Genomic DNA, 16628 nt, shown 5'->3' on the forward strand with positions numbered 1-16628 from the left:
CTCAATGGGGAGCCTGCTTCTCCCTCTCCCTCAGACCCTCCCCTACTTGTGCATTCTCTCTCTCTCTCTTTCTCTCTCTTTCTGACAAATAAATAAAATCTTTAAAAAGAGAGAAAAAAGGAAACAAACGTCCATGCAGCTAGTGCTTGAATTACAAGCATATCTCCCTCTGTGTTAGCAATGACACCACTGTGCCGATGGTGACACTCTTTTCTTTAAGTCATCATTGACAACCTTCACTACAGATGGCATAGGAAGTAGATGAAGTCAGCACAAATATGACCGTGTAAATCATAATAAATGTGTTGTGGTTTCCTGAGAAACCGCATGTTGAATCAGACTGACAGACCAAAGGCCGGAAAGTCTCTCCTGACTGAAGAAAACAACAGGGGCTCTTCTGGGGCCTTCGTGAGCTCATTGGCAGTGCGAAGGGCCCTGCAGCCCTGACTCCACCTCCTGCAAGGGCAGTGACTGCTTGTCACACAGACGAGGAACACTTACACGGGAGACACCGCTCCTCCATCTGTGAGCGGCACCCGCGGAAGGGAAGGAGTCACTGGACCCGTCCCCGCGGAAGGAGTAGCTCCTTGCAAGCACCTGAACTGTAGCGAAACTAGTTCAATTTTATCTCCTTTGCTCAGTTAGATGAATAAATAGCACTACATGACAGACTTCTCAGAATTTAACTTGAAAACAGTGTGCTGAGTTTGAGAGAATCATTCCTCCTTGTTTGGTTGTCACGCAGTGCACTGTTCTCTCCTGTAGGTTTTGGTTCTCCTAGATGTCACTCCCGACCAGTCAATGGTGGATGAAGGAGTGGCTCGGGAGGTCATCAATCGCATCCAGAAACTTCGCAAAAAGGTCAGTTTGTCACATCAAGAACAAGCTTGTCTGGGTTTTTTGTTGTTGTTTGGTTTTTTGGTTGTTGGGTAGGACAGGAAAGGCAGGTGATATAAATCATTGTAACTGAGTAATGATAATTAGTCACTCATTTATGGTCTGTTCAGTTGTGCTTGTGGGAAAAGTAGGCCCCTCCACTCCCTGTTCTTTCACCCTAAGCTGGACATGGCTGTTGTGTTTCTCTGAGCAGGAGCTTTCAGCAAAGCTGTGCCCCTTGTCCACCGTTTTCAGTTCCCCGTGGTTTCCACAGGATCATCTGGATGGTTAGTCCTCCTTACTGGCGCGGGTCATCAGAGAGGACAGTGGGTGTCTGAGGAAGGGCATCTAGCTCAGGGAGACAGTATTGGATCTGGACAGAGGGGTGGCTCTTCCTTACTGGGGAGCTGGGAGCCAGGAGCTCCCACCCCTCAACCCTGAGGAGGGACTACCCCATCCAAGGAGGGTCTCCCGCCCCTGACCCTGAGAGGCTCCCTCGCCCGGACCAGAATGGGGGCTCCCACCTCTCCTCCTCAGGCCAGGTGTCTGAGACCTGTAGTTCTGGGTCTCAGGAGCCCACGTCAGCAGGTTAATGGGATACTTGGGAGCTCTGCCTCAGTTCAAAGTTTTGTGAGTGGGTTTCTACACAGTCAGTCCTTTGTTTCAGAGGATTGGGCAGGAACCTGTATGCTCCCGTAATGATTCAGCACAGGACTGTCTGCTCTGTTCAACAACACCATATGTTTTGACTAAGAAATGTGCTTCCCTTTTAAATTTTCTCTATGTGCTTTCAGTGCAATCTGGTCCCAACTGATGAAATAACAGTTTATTATAAAGCAAAGTCTGAAGGGAAGTATCTGAATAATGTTATCGAAAGCCACACAGAGTTCATATTTGCCACCATAAAGGCTCCCTTGAAACCGTATCCAGTTCCAACGTCAGATAAAGTCCTTATTCAAGAAGAAACACAGGTGAGTTCTGGGTTTGTTGAACTACGAAGAGATGTAAGGTTAGATTTTATGTTGTTTGTGGAGTAATCTCTTGATATTCTACCCCCAGTAGCAACTGGCATAATTCTCAGTCCTAAAATACAGGGTGGGTTCAGTGTCCAGAGAGGACGGAGGGGGAAGGTGGGGAAGGTGGCCGGGAGGGGCGTGAGGGCTGCCAGGAAAACGGGGGCTGTATGGGCTGGGCTTGTCCTCAAACTAGGGAAGATTGTGGATTCTGTGACTGGTCAAGGCAAATAACAGTTGACTTGAAGAGCAGTTGACTTTTATGGTAGTAGGTTTTATATAAAATTACAGTTTCGTTTCCTATTGGCACATTTTAGATAGAACTATGAAAATCTGGGATGCCTGGGTGGCTCAGTTGGTTAAGCGGCTGCCTTCGGCTCAGGTCATGATCCCGGCGTCCTGGGATCGAGTCCCGCATCGGGCTCCTTTCTCCGCAGGAAGCCTGCTTCTCCCTCTGACTCTGCCTGCCACTCTGTCTGCCTGTGCTCGCTCTCACTCTCTCTCTGACAAATAAATAAATAAAATCTTTAAAAAAAAAAAAAAAGAACTATGAAAATCTGATTCCAAGATATGGAAGATATTGGCCATAAGTCAGAAATAGGTCCTTTATAATAGGGGAAGGAGTTGATTCAGTCGCTGACTCTGCCATGTCTTCCTTGTCTCATTCCTCCTTTCTGTAGAAGGAGCCAGATGGTATAGACAGGCAGGGGCTGGATGTCACTGTTTGTCTTTTCAGTGGGGCACATTACAAGATGGTTTCATTTTCTGTTCTGCATTTAGGAGAACAAGGTGAAACGTCATAACTTTTGACTGTTTTAGTGATGAGATCGCATATGCGCTCAGAATCGTACAGAGCTCTCAGTGTGGGACGTAGCTGCAGGGTTAGTTGGTGATGTGGTCACTGCTGCAGTTACTGAGTTGCATACTCTCATGTGCTCAGTTAAAGGGTTCTGACCTGGAAATTACAATCACCAGAGGATCATCCCTGCCTGGTCCTGCTTGTGCATATGTCAATCTTAACATTTGTACAAATGGCAGCGAGCAAGGTAAGAGTAAATGAGTCCCGTGGGTTGAACTTTACTTTTTAGTTAAACCTATGAACGTCTTTAAGGCTATTGTAGGAAAATTAGTGAAATCGTATGACTTCCTCTTTCTAATTGCCATCAAAATGAATCCACAAAAGTAAAGGGTTGGACTTGCACTTCCAGGAAGATGGAATAGACGTGCTTTTTCCTGCTCTTCCCACAAAGAACAACCAAACACTCTGGGTGTGATATATAAAAGCAAATGTCAGAAGACTCCTAAAGGGGGAGGGAAGAGGGCTGGCTTTTCTTTTTGCCTCATACATCCCAGTCTTGGAGCTGAAGAAGCCGGCAACCTGGAAATGCCTAGCGCAAACAAAAATGCTCCAATAAAATCCTGCTCTCTCTAGCTAGAAAATGAGGAGCGGTGCAGCCTAGCGAGACAGAGAACTTCTAGACAGTATCTGCTCTACTCTAGCCACATACAACACAAGAAACTGGCCCCACTACCACTCCCACCAGCAAAGACCAAGTGGGGAGCCTAGATCTTTGTCAGAAGCCTCAGGCCTCTTCCACTTCGTGGTGTTCAAGAAGCTCACAGTGAGCTGGGACTTTCATCCTACCTCGGCAGGTCAGGTCTTGATCTCATGATTGTGAATTCAAGCCCCGCATTTGGCTTCCCAGCATGGAGCATACTTAAAAAAATAAAATAATCTGACAGAACATAAAGCAGCCGTAATTAAAATGTTCCACGGAGCAATTACAAACACAAAGGAAACAAGTAAAAATAGGAAGCATCGGCTAAGAAGATGCTTTTCATAAGCATCTTATGAAAACTTTAAAACTGATAAATATAAGACTAGGATACAAAACCCAGTGGATGGGCACAACGACAGAACAGAAGGGACAGGAAAGAATCTGTGAACTGGAAAACAGAACAATAGAAATTACCCATTCTGAACAAAAGAGTTTTTATAAATCAGGAAAAAAATGAACAGACTTAAGGATCTGTGGGATGTTAACAGAAGTTGAATATTCTGTTACTGAATTCTGACAGAATAAGAAGGAACGACAGGACCAAAAGTATTGAGAGAAATAGTGACCGAGAACTTGGCAATATATATACATCTACAGATTCAAGAAGCTGAGAGAAACCAATGAAAAATTCACATGGAGACATCACGTAGTCAAACTTGTGACAGCTGAAGGCAAAGAAGACATCCTGAAAGCAATGAGAGAATATGCTCCCCTAACTGACAGGGGAAAACGATTGGAGCAGTATTGGATTTCTCATCAGAAACCTCGGGGGCCAGATGGCAGAATGTTAGCAGTACTGTCTACCCAAAATTCTCTATCAAGCAAAATATCTTTTGTGGTGGAGGGAAAATCAAGACATCGCCAAGTGAAGGGAGACCAAGAGAGTTCGTTGCTAGCATGACTTAAGCTAAAAAAAAGTAGGTAGAGGAAACTCCTAAAACAAAGAAAATGACAGAAGAAGAAATGTAGGGACATCGGGACAGAAGAAACAACAGTAGAAAGAGTCAAAGTATAGGTAAATTCAGTGGACTTTCTTACTTGAATTTTCTAAATTATTTGATGTTTGTAACAAAAGCTATATAACATTTCAGTGTATATATAAGAAATATTTAAGAAAATTAAAAGCAGGGGCGCCTGGGTGGCTCAGTGGGTTAAAGCCTCTGCCTTCGGCTCAAGTCATAATCTCAGCATCCTGGGATAGAGCCCCACGTCAGGCTCTCAGCTCAGCAGGGAGCCTGCTTCCCCTTCTCTCTCTGCCTGCCTCTGCCTACCTGTGATCTCTGTCTGTCAAATAAATAAACAAAATCTTTAAAAAAAAAAAAAAAAGAAGAAAAGAAAATTAAAAACAGGGAAGAGCAAAGTGATGGAAGGGAGATTGGGTTTCTGTGCTTCCCTCAAACTGGTCAAATGCCAACATCAGTAGGCTGGGTCTTAGTGTGCAAATGTGGTACCACCAGCTACAACCACTAAACCAGCCTGTTCTGGAGAGTCACACAAAAGCACTATAGAAATAAAAATAGAGTTGTAAAAGATATTCCTATAACCCATAGGAAGCCTAGAGAAAGAAAACAGAACAAGTGGAAGCAGCAAATAAGACAGAAAGCTTAAGCTTACCATCAGTAATTACACCAAATAGGGGAGGGGTCTGGCCAGCCCAGTTAGGGGAGCATGCGAATTTTTTTTTTTTTTTTAGATTTTTATTTATTTATTTGACAGAGACACAGTAAGAGAGGGAACACAGCAGGGGGAGTAGGAGAGGGAGAAGCAGGCTTCCCACTGAGCAGGGAGCCTTGATGTGGGGCTCAATCCCAGGACCCTGGGACCATGACCTGAGCCGAAGGCAGATGCTTAACAACTGAGACACCCAGGCACCCCAAGAGGGAGTGTGCACCGCTTGGTCTCCGGGTCATGAGTTCAAGTTCCACCTTGGGCTTAAAGAGTACTTTTATTTTTTTTTTTTTTTTTTTTTTTTTTTAAAGATTTTATTTATTTATTTGACAGAGAGAAATCACAAGTAGATGGAGAGGCAGGCAGAGAGAGAGGGAAGCAGGCTCCCCGCTGAGCAGAGAGCCCGATGCGGGACTCGATCCCAGGACCCTGAGATCATGACCTGAGCCGAAGGCAGCGGCTTAAACCACTGAGCCACCCAGGCGCCCTAAAGAGTACTTTTAAAAAATAGTAATCATAGGGGCTCCTGGGTCACTCAGTCGGTTAAGCATCTGCCAGGGTCCCAGGGGTCCTAGGATCAAGCCCCGCATCAATCTCCTTGCTTAGTTGGAGGAATGAATATGAATAAAATGAATTAATAAAATCTTTTTAAAAATTACACAAAGCAAGAATGTTTATGTTCATTTCTGTAAAGCAAGGCAAATCACTAGTGATGTTAAATAATCTACAAATGTCAATCCACATTTGGGATTCCAAATGTGGGATCATTATGCTTTCAGCAGAGCTGCAAACCACAAAAGAGAGCTGGCAGCCTTAAGGGAGAATGAGAAAATTCAGTTTCAGTTTGAAAATTGAATATGTATCTCTTTCAACAATCGATAGAAGAGCTAGACAGAAAACCAGAGTCGAATCAACATTAATGGAACAGCTCACCCAGCAGCAGCAGAACGCCCGTTCTGTTCAAGTTCCCACAGGACATTCACCAAGCTGGATTGTAGGCTAGGCCATGAAACTCATCAACATATTTAGGGATTGAAATCGTAGAGAAAATGTCTGACGAATTATTTATTTCTGCTTTGTGAAAGATCCTGTGGAAAGGATGAAAGCCTGAGCCACAAGGCAGGCAGTGGTCCTTGCAAACAATTTCGCCCCCCAGGTCTGTCCAGAGAACACGAAGAACTCTCCCCACTTATAATTTTAAAAGATCCAGGTAGGGGTGCCTGGGTGGCTCAGTGGGTTAAAGCCTCTGCCTTCAGCTCAGGTCCTGGTCCCAGGGTCCTGGGATCGAGCCCCGCATCGGGCTCTCTGCTCAGCGGGGAGCCTGCTTCCCTTCCTCTCTCTCTGCCTGCCTCCCTGCCTGCTTGTGATCTCTGTCTGTCAAATAAATAAATAAAATCTTTAAAAAAAAATAAAAATTAAATAAAAATTAAAAAAATTTAAAAAATCCAGGTAGACAGTGGGGAAAAGACATGAGAAGGTGTTGACCAGAGGGAACATAAAAGTGGTGTGTTTTCCTGCATTTTTCTTTCAAATTTAACATCTTTTTCCTTTAGTTTTACTTACATTTGTGGTTTTTTAGGTGGAGTATTACTTCTGGAAAATCCAAAAGGCGATAACAGGTTGGACCTTTTAAAGCTGAAGAATGTTATTACTAGTATTTTTGGCGTGAAAGATACCGACCTGGCTGTCCTCCGTGGTGCCGCAGGTATGTAGAAAGTCGGGAGCTGGCCTCTGACTCGAGGGGGTCATTTGGTAATAGTTCTGCTCCACAGCTGTGCCTTCCTTATGAGGCTGGGTTGGCCAGGCCCTTGGCAGCCCTGGCCCTGCGTCTCTGGGCCCCTGCTGGGATGGTGACAGCATCTGACATTGTGAACCTGCCCTCATTCCTGCCCAGATGGACATCTCTGTGCCCCACAGGAGATGGAGCCTTGCACCCTGTCCACTCAGTGTTAGCCTCAGGCTGGGGTCCAGGCCTCAGAGACTCCATGCTGTGCTTTGACTTTAGTAAGCATAGTGCCTGTGTCTTGCTAGACAAGATTCTCAGTAAGACAAGCCTAAGTTAAGAGAGAGACATGTTGAAGTCCTTCCCCTGCATACTACCAAATGTGACCTTTGGAGACAGGGTCGTTGCCAGTGTGATTAGGTAATAAGGGTGTCCCCAGGAGCACACAGGGATATGGCCATGTGATGACAAAGGCAGGGCTAGAAGGGGGGAGCTGCAAGCAGATGGCTGGGAGCCTCCAGGAGCCAGGAGGAGGACGGGGAGAGCTGCCTGCAGGCTTCTGAGGGGGCAGGGCCCACGGAGGACCTGGATTTTGACTCCTCACCTCCCAAATTGGAGCCCGTAGATTTCTGTTTGCTGTAAGCCCCATGCTTATGATTCTTTTTTTTTTTTTTTAAGATTTTATTTACTCATTTGACAGAGAGAGACATAGCAAGAGAGGGAGTGGGAGAGAAAGAAACAGGCTCCCCGCCAAGCAGGGAGCCCAATGCGGGGCTCGATCCCAGGACCCTGGGATCATGACCCAAGCCGAAGGCAAACACTTAACTCACTGAGCCACCCAGGCGCCCTGATGTTTATGATGCTTAATGGCAGCCCCGTGAGACAAGTACACCCTCTTTGATAAGAATCTGGATGCTAATTTTCAGGAAATTCTAAATAGCCTAAAAGAGGAGATGTAATTGGCCAACGAACGCAGGCGAGCTGCTGGTCCACGACAGATGGGCAGAGACTAGGGCAGGCTCATGGTGTCAGATGCCAGCACCCTCTGTGACGCAGCCCAGAGGAATTCTGGGAAGCCACAGGTGTGGAGGTCCTACAGCCCCTATTCCTCTGGGACCTACCCCAGCCGTGTTTGCGACTCTCAGCAGATCAGTTGTAGATCAGTGAGATCTGCATGTGTCCCCTGTGTCTTGCTGTTTTTCACATGTGTTCGTGAGTCAAATGATCTGTTTTCTTCTGACTATAATTATCATGTTTTAATATAAGGCTTCCTTTCACAGTGAAGTTTAGTATTCTGACATAGGAGATTTTACAAGGATCTGCAAAAATACTAAGTCCTAAAAGGAGAAAAACCAGTTTGCTGTATGTTTTTGTTATTACTATTATGTGGTTCGTTTTGCAGTGTTCACATCTGCTATTTGCATGTCATTTAAGCCTCATTTTATAGAGAAGGCCATGTCCTTTGGTAAAGAGAAATTAAGTGGAAACATCACTGCAAAGATAAAGGATAGTTTAATAATTAAGTAGAATCAAGTGAATGACTTCGGCTCTGCACTGTATATCCTGAACGAGTGATTTGTTGTTGCTGTTTTTGTTGTTACTTCTAGAAATACGAAACCAGACTGACTTACTGAGTCTCAGTGGGAAAACCCTTCGCGTGGCAGCGGGGTCTGCCCCCGCTGTGGTGGACGGCCCCGGCACTGCACTCTGCCGCTACATCAACCTGCAGCTCCTGAACGCAGGCCCACAAGGTGCGCGTCCCCCAGCCGCCAACCCTGTGCCTGCGGGGGTGAGGGGCTGGCGGCCGGGTTTCAGTTCAGGCCTGCCTTGCACGTGGTGCATTAAGGTGTGCTCCGATCTGCCTGGGCAGCACACAGGCTGGCTTCTCTTGGTGTGTTTGTGTGGAAACACCCTCCATCTGGCAGTCAGGAGGTGGGGTAACCTGACACGTAAACATTACCGCCAGATGAAGTGGAATTAAGTGCCATCACGTAAATGTTTTTGCCTTTTTTTTTTTTTTCCTGGAAGGTGTTCTGAAATCTGTGTATACATCCATGCCTCGGTCAGCAGACTAGCTGGCTATTTATTTTTCCTGGATATCTTGGGCCCTCACCGTGCACAGCATGTGTTTATGGAATACCACTTCCCTAGCTGTGGGGGTTTATACCCGTTGGGATTTCCATCGTCCCTGCCCCTTCCCCTCTGCAGTCTGGACACCAGGCCCCCAGGCCCTGCTGGTTCTTGGAGCCTCTCTTCTGCAAAGGGGCCGGCAGAGGGACAGGGTTAGTGAGAGGGCTGCGCTCTCAGGACCTGACCCAGTGGTGGTTTCTTCCACAGAGTGTGTAAAGGGAACAGTGGGCACACTCCTTCTGGAAAACCCCCCCGGGCAGAACGGACTCACCCACCAGGGCCTTCTGTATGAGACAGCCAAGGTGTTTGGTCTTCGCAGCAGGAAGCTCAAGCTGTTTCTGAACGAGGCTCAGACACACGGTGAGATGACACCACATACTACAGCTGCACTTTCTTGCTGATTGTGTTTTTGCTCTTTTCTAGAAATTTGCCATATAGATTGTTAAAATAATAATTAAAAGGATGATTGCTTTTTGCATTGAAAATAATGTTAAAATATATTGGTAAGTTATTAAAAATACATGCTTTAGATAAATTAGCATCTATTTGCCAATTCTAGATCACTCTCTTCCCCAAGGATCGGAACAGTGACAGTATTATAAAACGGCAGTTTGTAATGGTGTGGTGCCCCCTCCTCTAGCGTGGACAGAGCATACTTACAGGCACTTCCTCAGTGAGCCCTGAAGATTGGAGAGCCCAGGCCTGTCACTCGGGAAGGAGACGGCGGTGGCCCCAGCAAGGCCGGTGGCACCTCGCCCCAAATGCACTCTGGTCTCAGGTTCCCATCACTGGCCCCATTCTCTTCCTTCATCCTTGTCACCTGTCACCTGGCTGCTGCTGGAGCCCTTTCCCCAAACGGCTTCTGTTTGTGGGGCCATCCCCTCCTGTTACTATAACTCAAACCCGTTTATTCATTTAGCCTCGCAGCCTGGGTCGGCTGGACGCTCTGGCGGGCTCTCCGTGCAGGGGGACAAGTGCCCAGAGTTGTCTTGTCCTTGGTTCTCTGCAGTTTGAATGTACTCTGCCCCGGTGTACATGTTTTGGTAAAAGGGCTTCTTCAGTCTTTCTCAGAGCGCCCACCTCCGTGCCACGCCACCGGTCGGTCCCCAGTGCATCTCCGTCACCTGCTAGAGCCTTGGCATATGAACTCGAGTGTAGATTAATCCCCACCGCTGTGCTGCATCTGTGTCTGGTCTGAGGATCTCCGTGTCTCTCCTGCAATGCTTCTGATGCCTTTCAGAATGCCTTGTAGCTTTTTGTTGACAGCCTGCTATGAGGATTGGGTCACGTGACCTGAGGTGAAAAGTTGGGGTGAGGCTGGCTGGTTGTCTGGCATCAGAAGTGTCCGTACTTCTGTCTCATCCGGCTCTAACCCGTTGTCCTGTAGAAGCCCACAGGGGGTGGGACTCGTTCTGTCGTTACGTGATTAGTGCTCAGCCTCTGGGGACCCTGTGTCCCTGGGCCATGACCCCAGCTTCTCTGTTTCTTCCTCCAGTAAGAAAGGGCCTAGCTGGGCTGGACCAGGTTATGCCCCTTCCTCCAGTCCAGTTAGGCCCTGTTTTTTGGGGGGGTTATTTTGGTTTTTTGGTTTTTGGTTTTTTAAAAAGTACTTACTAATCAGGAAGGACTTGTGCCATTTTGCTGGGATTCTTGTTCTAGAAGTCTTACATTTGTTTTCTCCCTCGTGTCCTCCAAAATTTCCTCCTTGGGGGGTCCAGTTGATTTTTTTTTTTTTTTTAAGCACACTGTCTTCAGTTCACTCCACACTTCCTTTTGTGTATTTTTCTTTTGCTATTTTTTTTTTAAGATTTTTACTTATTTATTTGACAGATCACAAGCAGGCAGAGAGGCAGGCAGAAAGAGAGGAGGAGGCAGTCTCCCTGCTGAGCAGAGAGCCCGATGCGGGCCTCGATCCCAGGACCCTGAGATCATGACCTGAACCAAAGGCAGAGGCTTTAATCCAGTGAGCCACCTAGGCGCCCCCTTTTGCTATTTTCTTAGTGTTAACTGTGGGGATTACAGTTAATGTTCTAGATTAACAACAGTCTGGTTTGAATCAATACCAATGTGACTTTAGTTACGAAAACCCTGCCCGTTTGTATTCTTGTCAGAAACGGCTTTGTGTGCCCCAAAACATAAATTTTTAATTGTGTCTTATGTATTTGTCTTTTAAATCATCTAGAAAGCAGGAAGTAGAGTTATAAAGCAGGCATGGGGCAGCCCGTGGCAGTTACCATCGGCGTCCTTGCGACCCAGCCTGAGGCCCTCCTGTGCTGCCGGGTGCTCTGTGCTTCTGTTTACTGGCGGTGTCTTCACTGCTCCTCAGCTCGGCCTTCACTCCCTCATCAGACGGATTTGGCCAGAAAAGTTCTTATTTTTTTTCAGAGTTGAAAGCCTGGACTTTTCTGCGTGTGCACTCTGCCCTGGACACACACGCGGCTTTCTGAATCACACCGTCTTCGACTTTGCCCCCAGACTGTAAGCCTCCGTCACATGCTGCCTCTGCAGCCTTGTGCCCCCCGGCAGCTGTGGGCTTTTTGTTTGCCTGACTGTATTTCCCAGCGATGCCCGTACTTTCCTACCTGGGCAGGTTCCAGGTTCAGGTGAAAGGAGATAAGCGCCCTTTGTGATCCCCCTGAGGGGGCCACAGTCGTGTTAGGACACACACGGTGCCTTTGCTCTGTCCTCCTGCGACCATGGGGTCCTCAGGCTGGGAGGGTCGGGCAGCCAAGCACAGGTGGGACAACCATAGATCTTTCTACCCCCTGCAAGGTGCCTTCTCGAATGTGGCATTTATGTGGTTACTGTGAACCTTTGATTGTTTCTAGAATCCTGACGACAGTAGTTAGTGGAGTTGCGTTGAAGCTCCATGTAAAGGAGCATTTCATTGTTTGGGGACACTGTCAGCCCAGGCCCACTTCACCTCAGTTACTTGGGGCCACAGGGAGTGTTCGGACAGCACGAGGGCCAGAGCCTCATAAGGCTGTGTCCAGTCTGTCCCTAGCCCGCAGCAAGGCTGAGTGAGGCCAGTTCTCCAGGCTGGCCGGACAGATGGGTGTAAGCCAGGGCCGTGAGACATACAAGAGTCTTCTCGGTTCTGGAGGCCAGGGCCAGGTGTCAGCAGGGCCGCTGGAGGCTCCAGGGCAGAATCTGGCCTTTGCCTCTTACCACTTCTGGTGGTTCCAGGCGTCCTGGACTTGTGACTCTATCACCCCAGTCATGGCCAGTTTCTGGGAAGTAGAATAGGGCATGTCTTCTGGAAGGCCATGATTTAAACCCACTGCATTCTCTTGACTGTCTTCTCGGTGGTGAGGGATTTGTTTGAAATGTACTCTGGCTATGGGTTCCTTAGTCAGGGCCCCAGCATTTGTGGGGAAGACGGTTCACTGGATTTCCCAGTCTGTAGACCCCAGGCTTTTTCTTGTCGCACTTTGATAACCTTTAGTGCCAAAGCTTTAAGCCCCCAGGACTGCCAGAAAACCAAAATGTTCAGGTATCTCTTGGGATTCATGATTTTTGGCTTAGAGGTTTCTTTCTTTCTTCTCTTGTGTCATTCCTTTTTTTTTTTTTTTTTTCTTTTTAATGTTTTCTATTACACTTTAAAATTTTCTGCCCTGTTATTTAAGACTCAAGCCTTCATTGCACCTGGGTTCCTCTCTGTAACCAAACACACCTCTGTGCCTCCACGTGGCTTTCAGGGGCTCCCAGTGTCTGCAGCCGTCGCTGGCTTAGGGCTCCATCCTCTGTTGAAGCGGCCTGTCTGCAGCCTGTCCCCCCCCAGAGTTGTCTCCTGTGCGTTCCTCCCTTGATGGTGGCCCTGCTCAGAGTCCCCACGGCTTCCTTATTCCCCACATGCACTGGTCCCCAGGGGCAGCTGAGCCATGGGCGTGAAGAGGCACCGTCGTCTATGGTTCTGTGCGTGTGCTGGCACCTGGCTGACACTGACCAGGGCAGAACCACGTTTGTGAGATTCTGCCTGTGACTGACAAAGCAGACCTTGCCTGTGCTCCCAGTGTGACCTCACTGTGCCCTGAGACCTCAAAGACTCAGTGATCGGATCCCCCAGAATCCTGGGGCTCTTTCCAGCCCACTGTCTCTGCCCTCTTCCTCTCAAAGTTGTCTTTTGTAAAACAGTACTAATTCGGTAAATTAGGAGGATCACTGAATGACTTCCTGCTTGTTCACAAGATGCTCAGTGTCATCTCCAGGCCTGTAGTACCCGCAGTAGAGGCAGCTTCAGAAGTGATGTCCAGCTTCCCTGCTGGGACAAGAGCTCATGGAAGGTCCTAACCTTTGTTTTTGTTGGTTGTTTTGTTTTGTTTTTTATTATGTTCAGTTAGCCGGCATATTGTACATCATAGGTTTGTGTTGTAGTATTTAACAATTCCTTAGTTGTGTATAACATCCAGTTCTCATATTGGGATGAGCGCTGGTCCTTCCCTTTTTTTTTTTTTTTTTTAAGATTTTTTATTTATCCATTTGACAGAGAGAAATCACAAGTAGACAGAGAGGCAGGCAGAGAGAGAGAGGAGGAAGCAGGCTCCCTCCGAGCAGAGAGCCCGATGCGGGACTCAATCCTAGGACCCTGAGATCATGACCTGAGCCGAAGGCAGCGGCTTAACCCACTGAGCCACCCAGGCGCCCCTGGTCCTTCCCTTTGAATTCAGATCTGCCAGAAGAAAAACCGAGGGGGCAAAGAGCATTTTCTGGTTTTCCTTTCTCTCTCTCTCTCTCTCTTTCTTTCTTTTTGGGATTTTATCTATTCAGTGTGTTTTGAAGATTTTTTTTTTTTATTTGAGAGAGAGGGAGAGCGTGAGCATGAGGGTCAGAGGAAGAGGGAGAAGTAGGCTTAGGCTCTCCGGTGAGCAGGGAGCCTGACTGGGGTCTCTGTCCCAGGACCCTGGGATCAGAACCTGAACCGAAGGCAGACAGTTTACCAACTGAGCCACCTAGGCGTCTGTCTGTTCAGTATATTTTAATCAGTTACATTTGGTTTATACTTTTAGATGCTCAGAGTTCTTGTCATTGTATCAGCTCCCATATTCTGTGACATGAGCCCTCAGTCTTCAGTAACTGTGCTCTGGCCTCATAAGATGTTATAGGCTTATCATGTCCTTACATTTCCCCACACCCTACACAGTGATTCCTCCTGCTGTATGGGAGTTAATATTTGGAGACCACAAAGGTTCTCTGTGGGCCTAGGAAACACCTGTTTGGGGCAGGGTGTATGGACATCTGGGTCAGCGCACAGGGCTAGTTAGTTTGGAGGGCTTTCCTCCAGAAGGTCTGCCCAACACTTCACCCAAACTGTAGGGAGTTAGGTGCCTTTGACAAACTCAGAGAAGAGGCCACACAAGACCACTGTCACTTCTGCCAACTGTAAGTTCACCCTCAGTTTTGATAGTTTACCAGCAGGATTTATGGAACTTGCTGGAAACTATGAACTTGGGTTTTTTATAGGGAAAGGTACAGAGGGCCAAATCTAGGGGTCCAGACATGGGGCTTTTAGGGGCCCTCTCCCAAGGAGTCCTGGGCAGTGTTCCTCCTCCCGGCCCCTCACCGTGACAGTGGTGCACACAGTGTATCACCAAACGGGAAGGCTGCCCGAGCCTGGAGGGGGTCCATAGTCTGCAGCGAGGCTTCATTACATGGGCACAGTTGGTTCATTGCCCACCCAGCTGCACTGTGTTGAGGGATAGCACGTGACTGAAAGCTTCCACCCTAAATCCCGTGGCTCCACGCAGAGCCCCTCATTAGCAGAAGCTAGGAGGAGTATTCAGGGCCCACCATAAACAAAACACTCCCATCACTCGGGAAGTCCCAAGGGTCTAGAGGGTCCCCCAGGAGCTGGGACAAAGCCCAGACCCATTAGGGTGAGGCCAGATCCTATACAGAAGCAGTCAACACCCCCACACACAAAAAAAGCAGTCAACAATGTTTCAATATTCATACAGAATAGGTAGAACATTTACTTTTTTTAATCTTCTATCCATTCTAGAAATTACAGAAGAAATCCCCATGAAGACTTTGAACATGAAGACTGTGTATGTTTCTGTATTACCCATGACGGCGGAATTCTAACATCATGTTCCACGTGACGGAGTCCTTCCCGCACCGCACGCCTGTCCCCTACGCACACGGAAGGGGTTTCCTTCAGGGGCACAAAGGATTTGCTGCTTTGGGTTCACAGTTGGAATGGGGGGGGTTCCTCAGGGCACCTGATGCCTCACAGTAATACTTACACGTAACCCGGAGCTCCCGCACAGCCACAGGGAGGGCAGGCTGCACCTCTGCTCGCTTCTACACTTGCACAACGTGGAAGTGATTTCAGTGGCAGATTTATATATCATTCTGTGGCCTTTTCAGACTTGTTTGAGATGTCTTGAAGGTATGTGTTAAATATTTCTGCTACCTGGATTTTCCTGGGTAATTTAATGGAATATTTGAAGTTTAAGTAAATTAGAACAATAAATAAATTTTCTCTCAGATAATAAATGTATTAGAAGTCATTTATTCTCCCAAAGTCAAATGAAACCTGAAATGTGTAATCTCTAAAGAACACAAAAGCTTCATAGTGACCTCATTATTAAGACATAGCTAACCATCTAATTTCACTTCTTCCCAAAATCCTGTGTCAAAGAGGCAGATGCCAGGACAAAATCAGCTGCAGAAGTTTATTGGGGGAAACAAATGAGGGATAAGGGGTGGGGGGGGCAGGCCCTGCGGACAGAGAAGAGGAAGAAGGGAGGGTTGATGAGGAAAAGCCCAGCCTGCTGGGCAACCTGGGGACGTCTGGGTCAGGCCGGGCTTCCCCATGGAAAGAGGCCAGAAGTGGGCAGACATGACCAACTTCGCCCGCCCACCTTGGTCGGTCCGTGGCCAGGCACTGCCAGGGGGCAGCAGCATAGATGCCTCAGAGGATCTGAAGAAGTGCCCTGGCAGGAGGCCGTCCACCAGCTGTGCTCCTGTGTCAGGGTCTCCTAGAGGGGAACAGAATGGTGATCTCTGGCTGCTACAATTAATGCATTTCAACTCCACAAGGTTGGAGGGGAGAAAAAAAGACAAGGTCAGGATCATTGGAAGGCCTGTGCACTGCTGTTGAGAATGTGAGATGTGGCCACTCTGGAAAACGGGATGGACGTTTCTCAGAAATGGAAACGTGTTCTGGCAACCTGGATGTGTGCCCCAAAGAACTGAAGCCCGGGTCTTGAAGAGATTCAGCGCCCCAGCTAAACTGCAGGGCTACTCCGTATCCAGCATATAAGCACAGTGGACCAGCATTCAGTGTCTACGGAGAAGGATGCGCCTTGGGGCCATTGTGCCTGGTGAAGCAAGCAAAGAGAGACGAGTGTTCCGAGATCCCATGTCTGTGAGGTCCCTGGAGGAATCCAGCAACTGAAGCTGCCCCAGGGAGGGGAAGGGGGACTTGTTCGATGGGAACGGCTTCGGTTTTGCAAGATGGAGTTCTAGAGGTCTTTCCGCCACTGTGAATATAGTTAACACTACTGCACGGTTCCCATAAAAGTGGTGAAGTTGGTAAATGTTAGGTATCTGTTACCACAATTTTGAGGTATTTTTAATGTCAAAGGGACAGAAGCTGCCTGGAAAGAGCTCCCACTGGCCAAAGCTAGAGCAATTTGAGCAAAAAAATAATTTAGT

General features: G+C 47.7%; 1 protein-coding gene across 3 annotated transcripts in view; it reads left to right on the top strand.

Annotated features, from left to right (window-relative positions):
- Positions 1 to 15460, top strand: part of IARS1 (isoleucyl-tRNA synthetase 1) — a 72365-nt gene extending 56905 nt beyond the window's left edge. For all 3 annotated transcript variants that reach the window (XM_004766161.2, XM_004766163.3, XM_045064994.1), the window contains 7 exons: positions 766 to 861; positions 1671 to 1847; positions 2830 to 2935; positions 6696 to 6821; positions 8447 to 8590; positions 9177 to 9329; positions 14968 to 15460. In XM_004766161.2, coding sequence (XP_004766218.1) covers positions 766 to 861; positions 1671 to 1847; positions 2830 to 2935; positions 6696 to 6821; positions 8447 to 8590; positions 9177 to 9329; positions 14968 to 15050 — 885 coding nt within the window. In that variant the 3' untranslated portion in view covers positions 15051 to 15460. The remainder of the gene's footprint in view (positions 1 to 765; positions 862 to 1670; positions 1848 to 2829; positions 2936 to 6695; positions 6822 to 8446; positions 8591 to 9176; positions 9330 to 14967) is intronic.
- Positions 15461 to 16628: the final 1168 nt, after the last annotated feature.

The sequence above is a fragment of the Mustela putorius genome, unplaced genomic scaffold (assembly GCF_011764305.1).
Source record: "Mustela putorius furo isolate JIRA1106 unplaced genomic scaffold, ASM1176430v1.1 tig00003854_pilon_pilon_pilon, whole genome shotgun sequence".
NCBI lineage: Eukaryota > Metazoa > Chordata > Mammalia > Carnivora > Mustelidae > Mustela > Mustela putorius.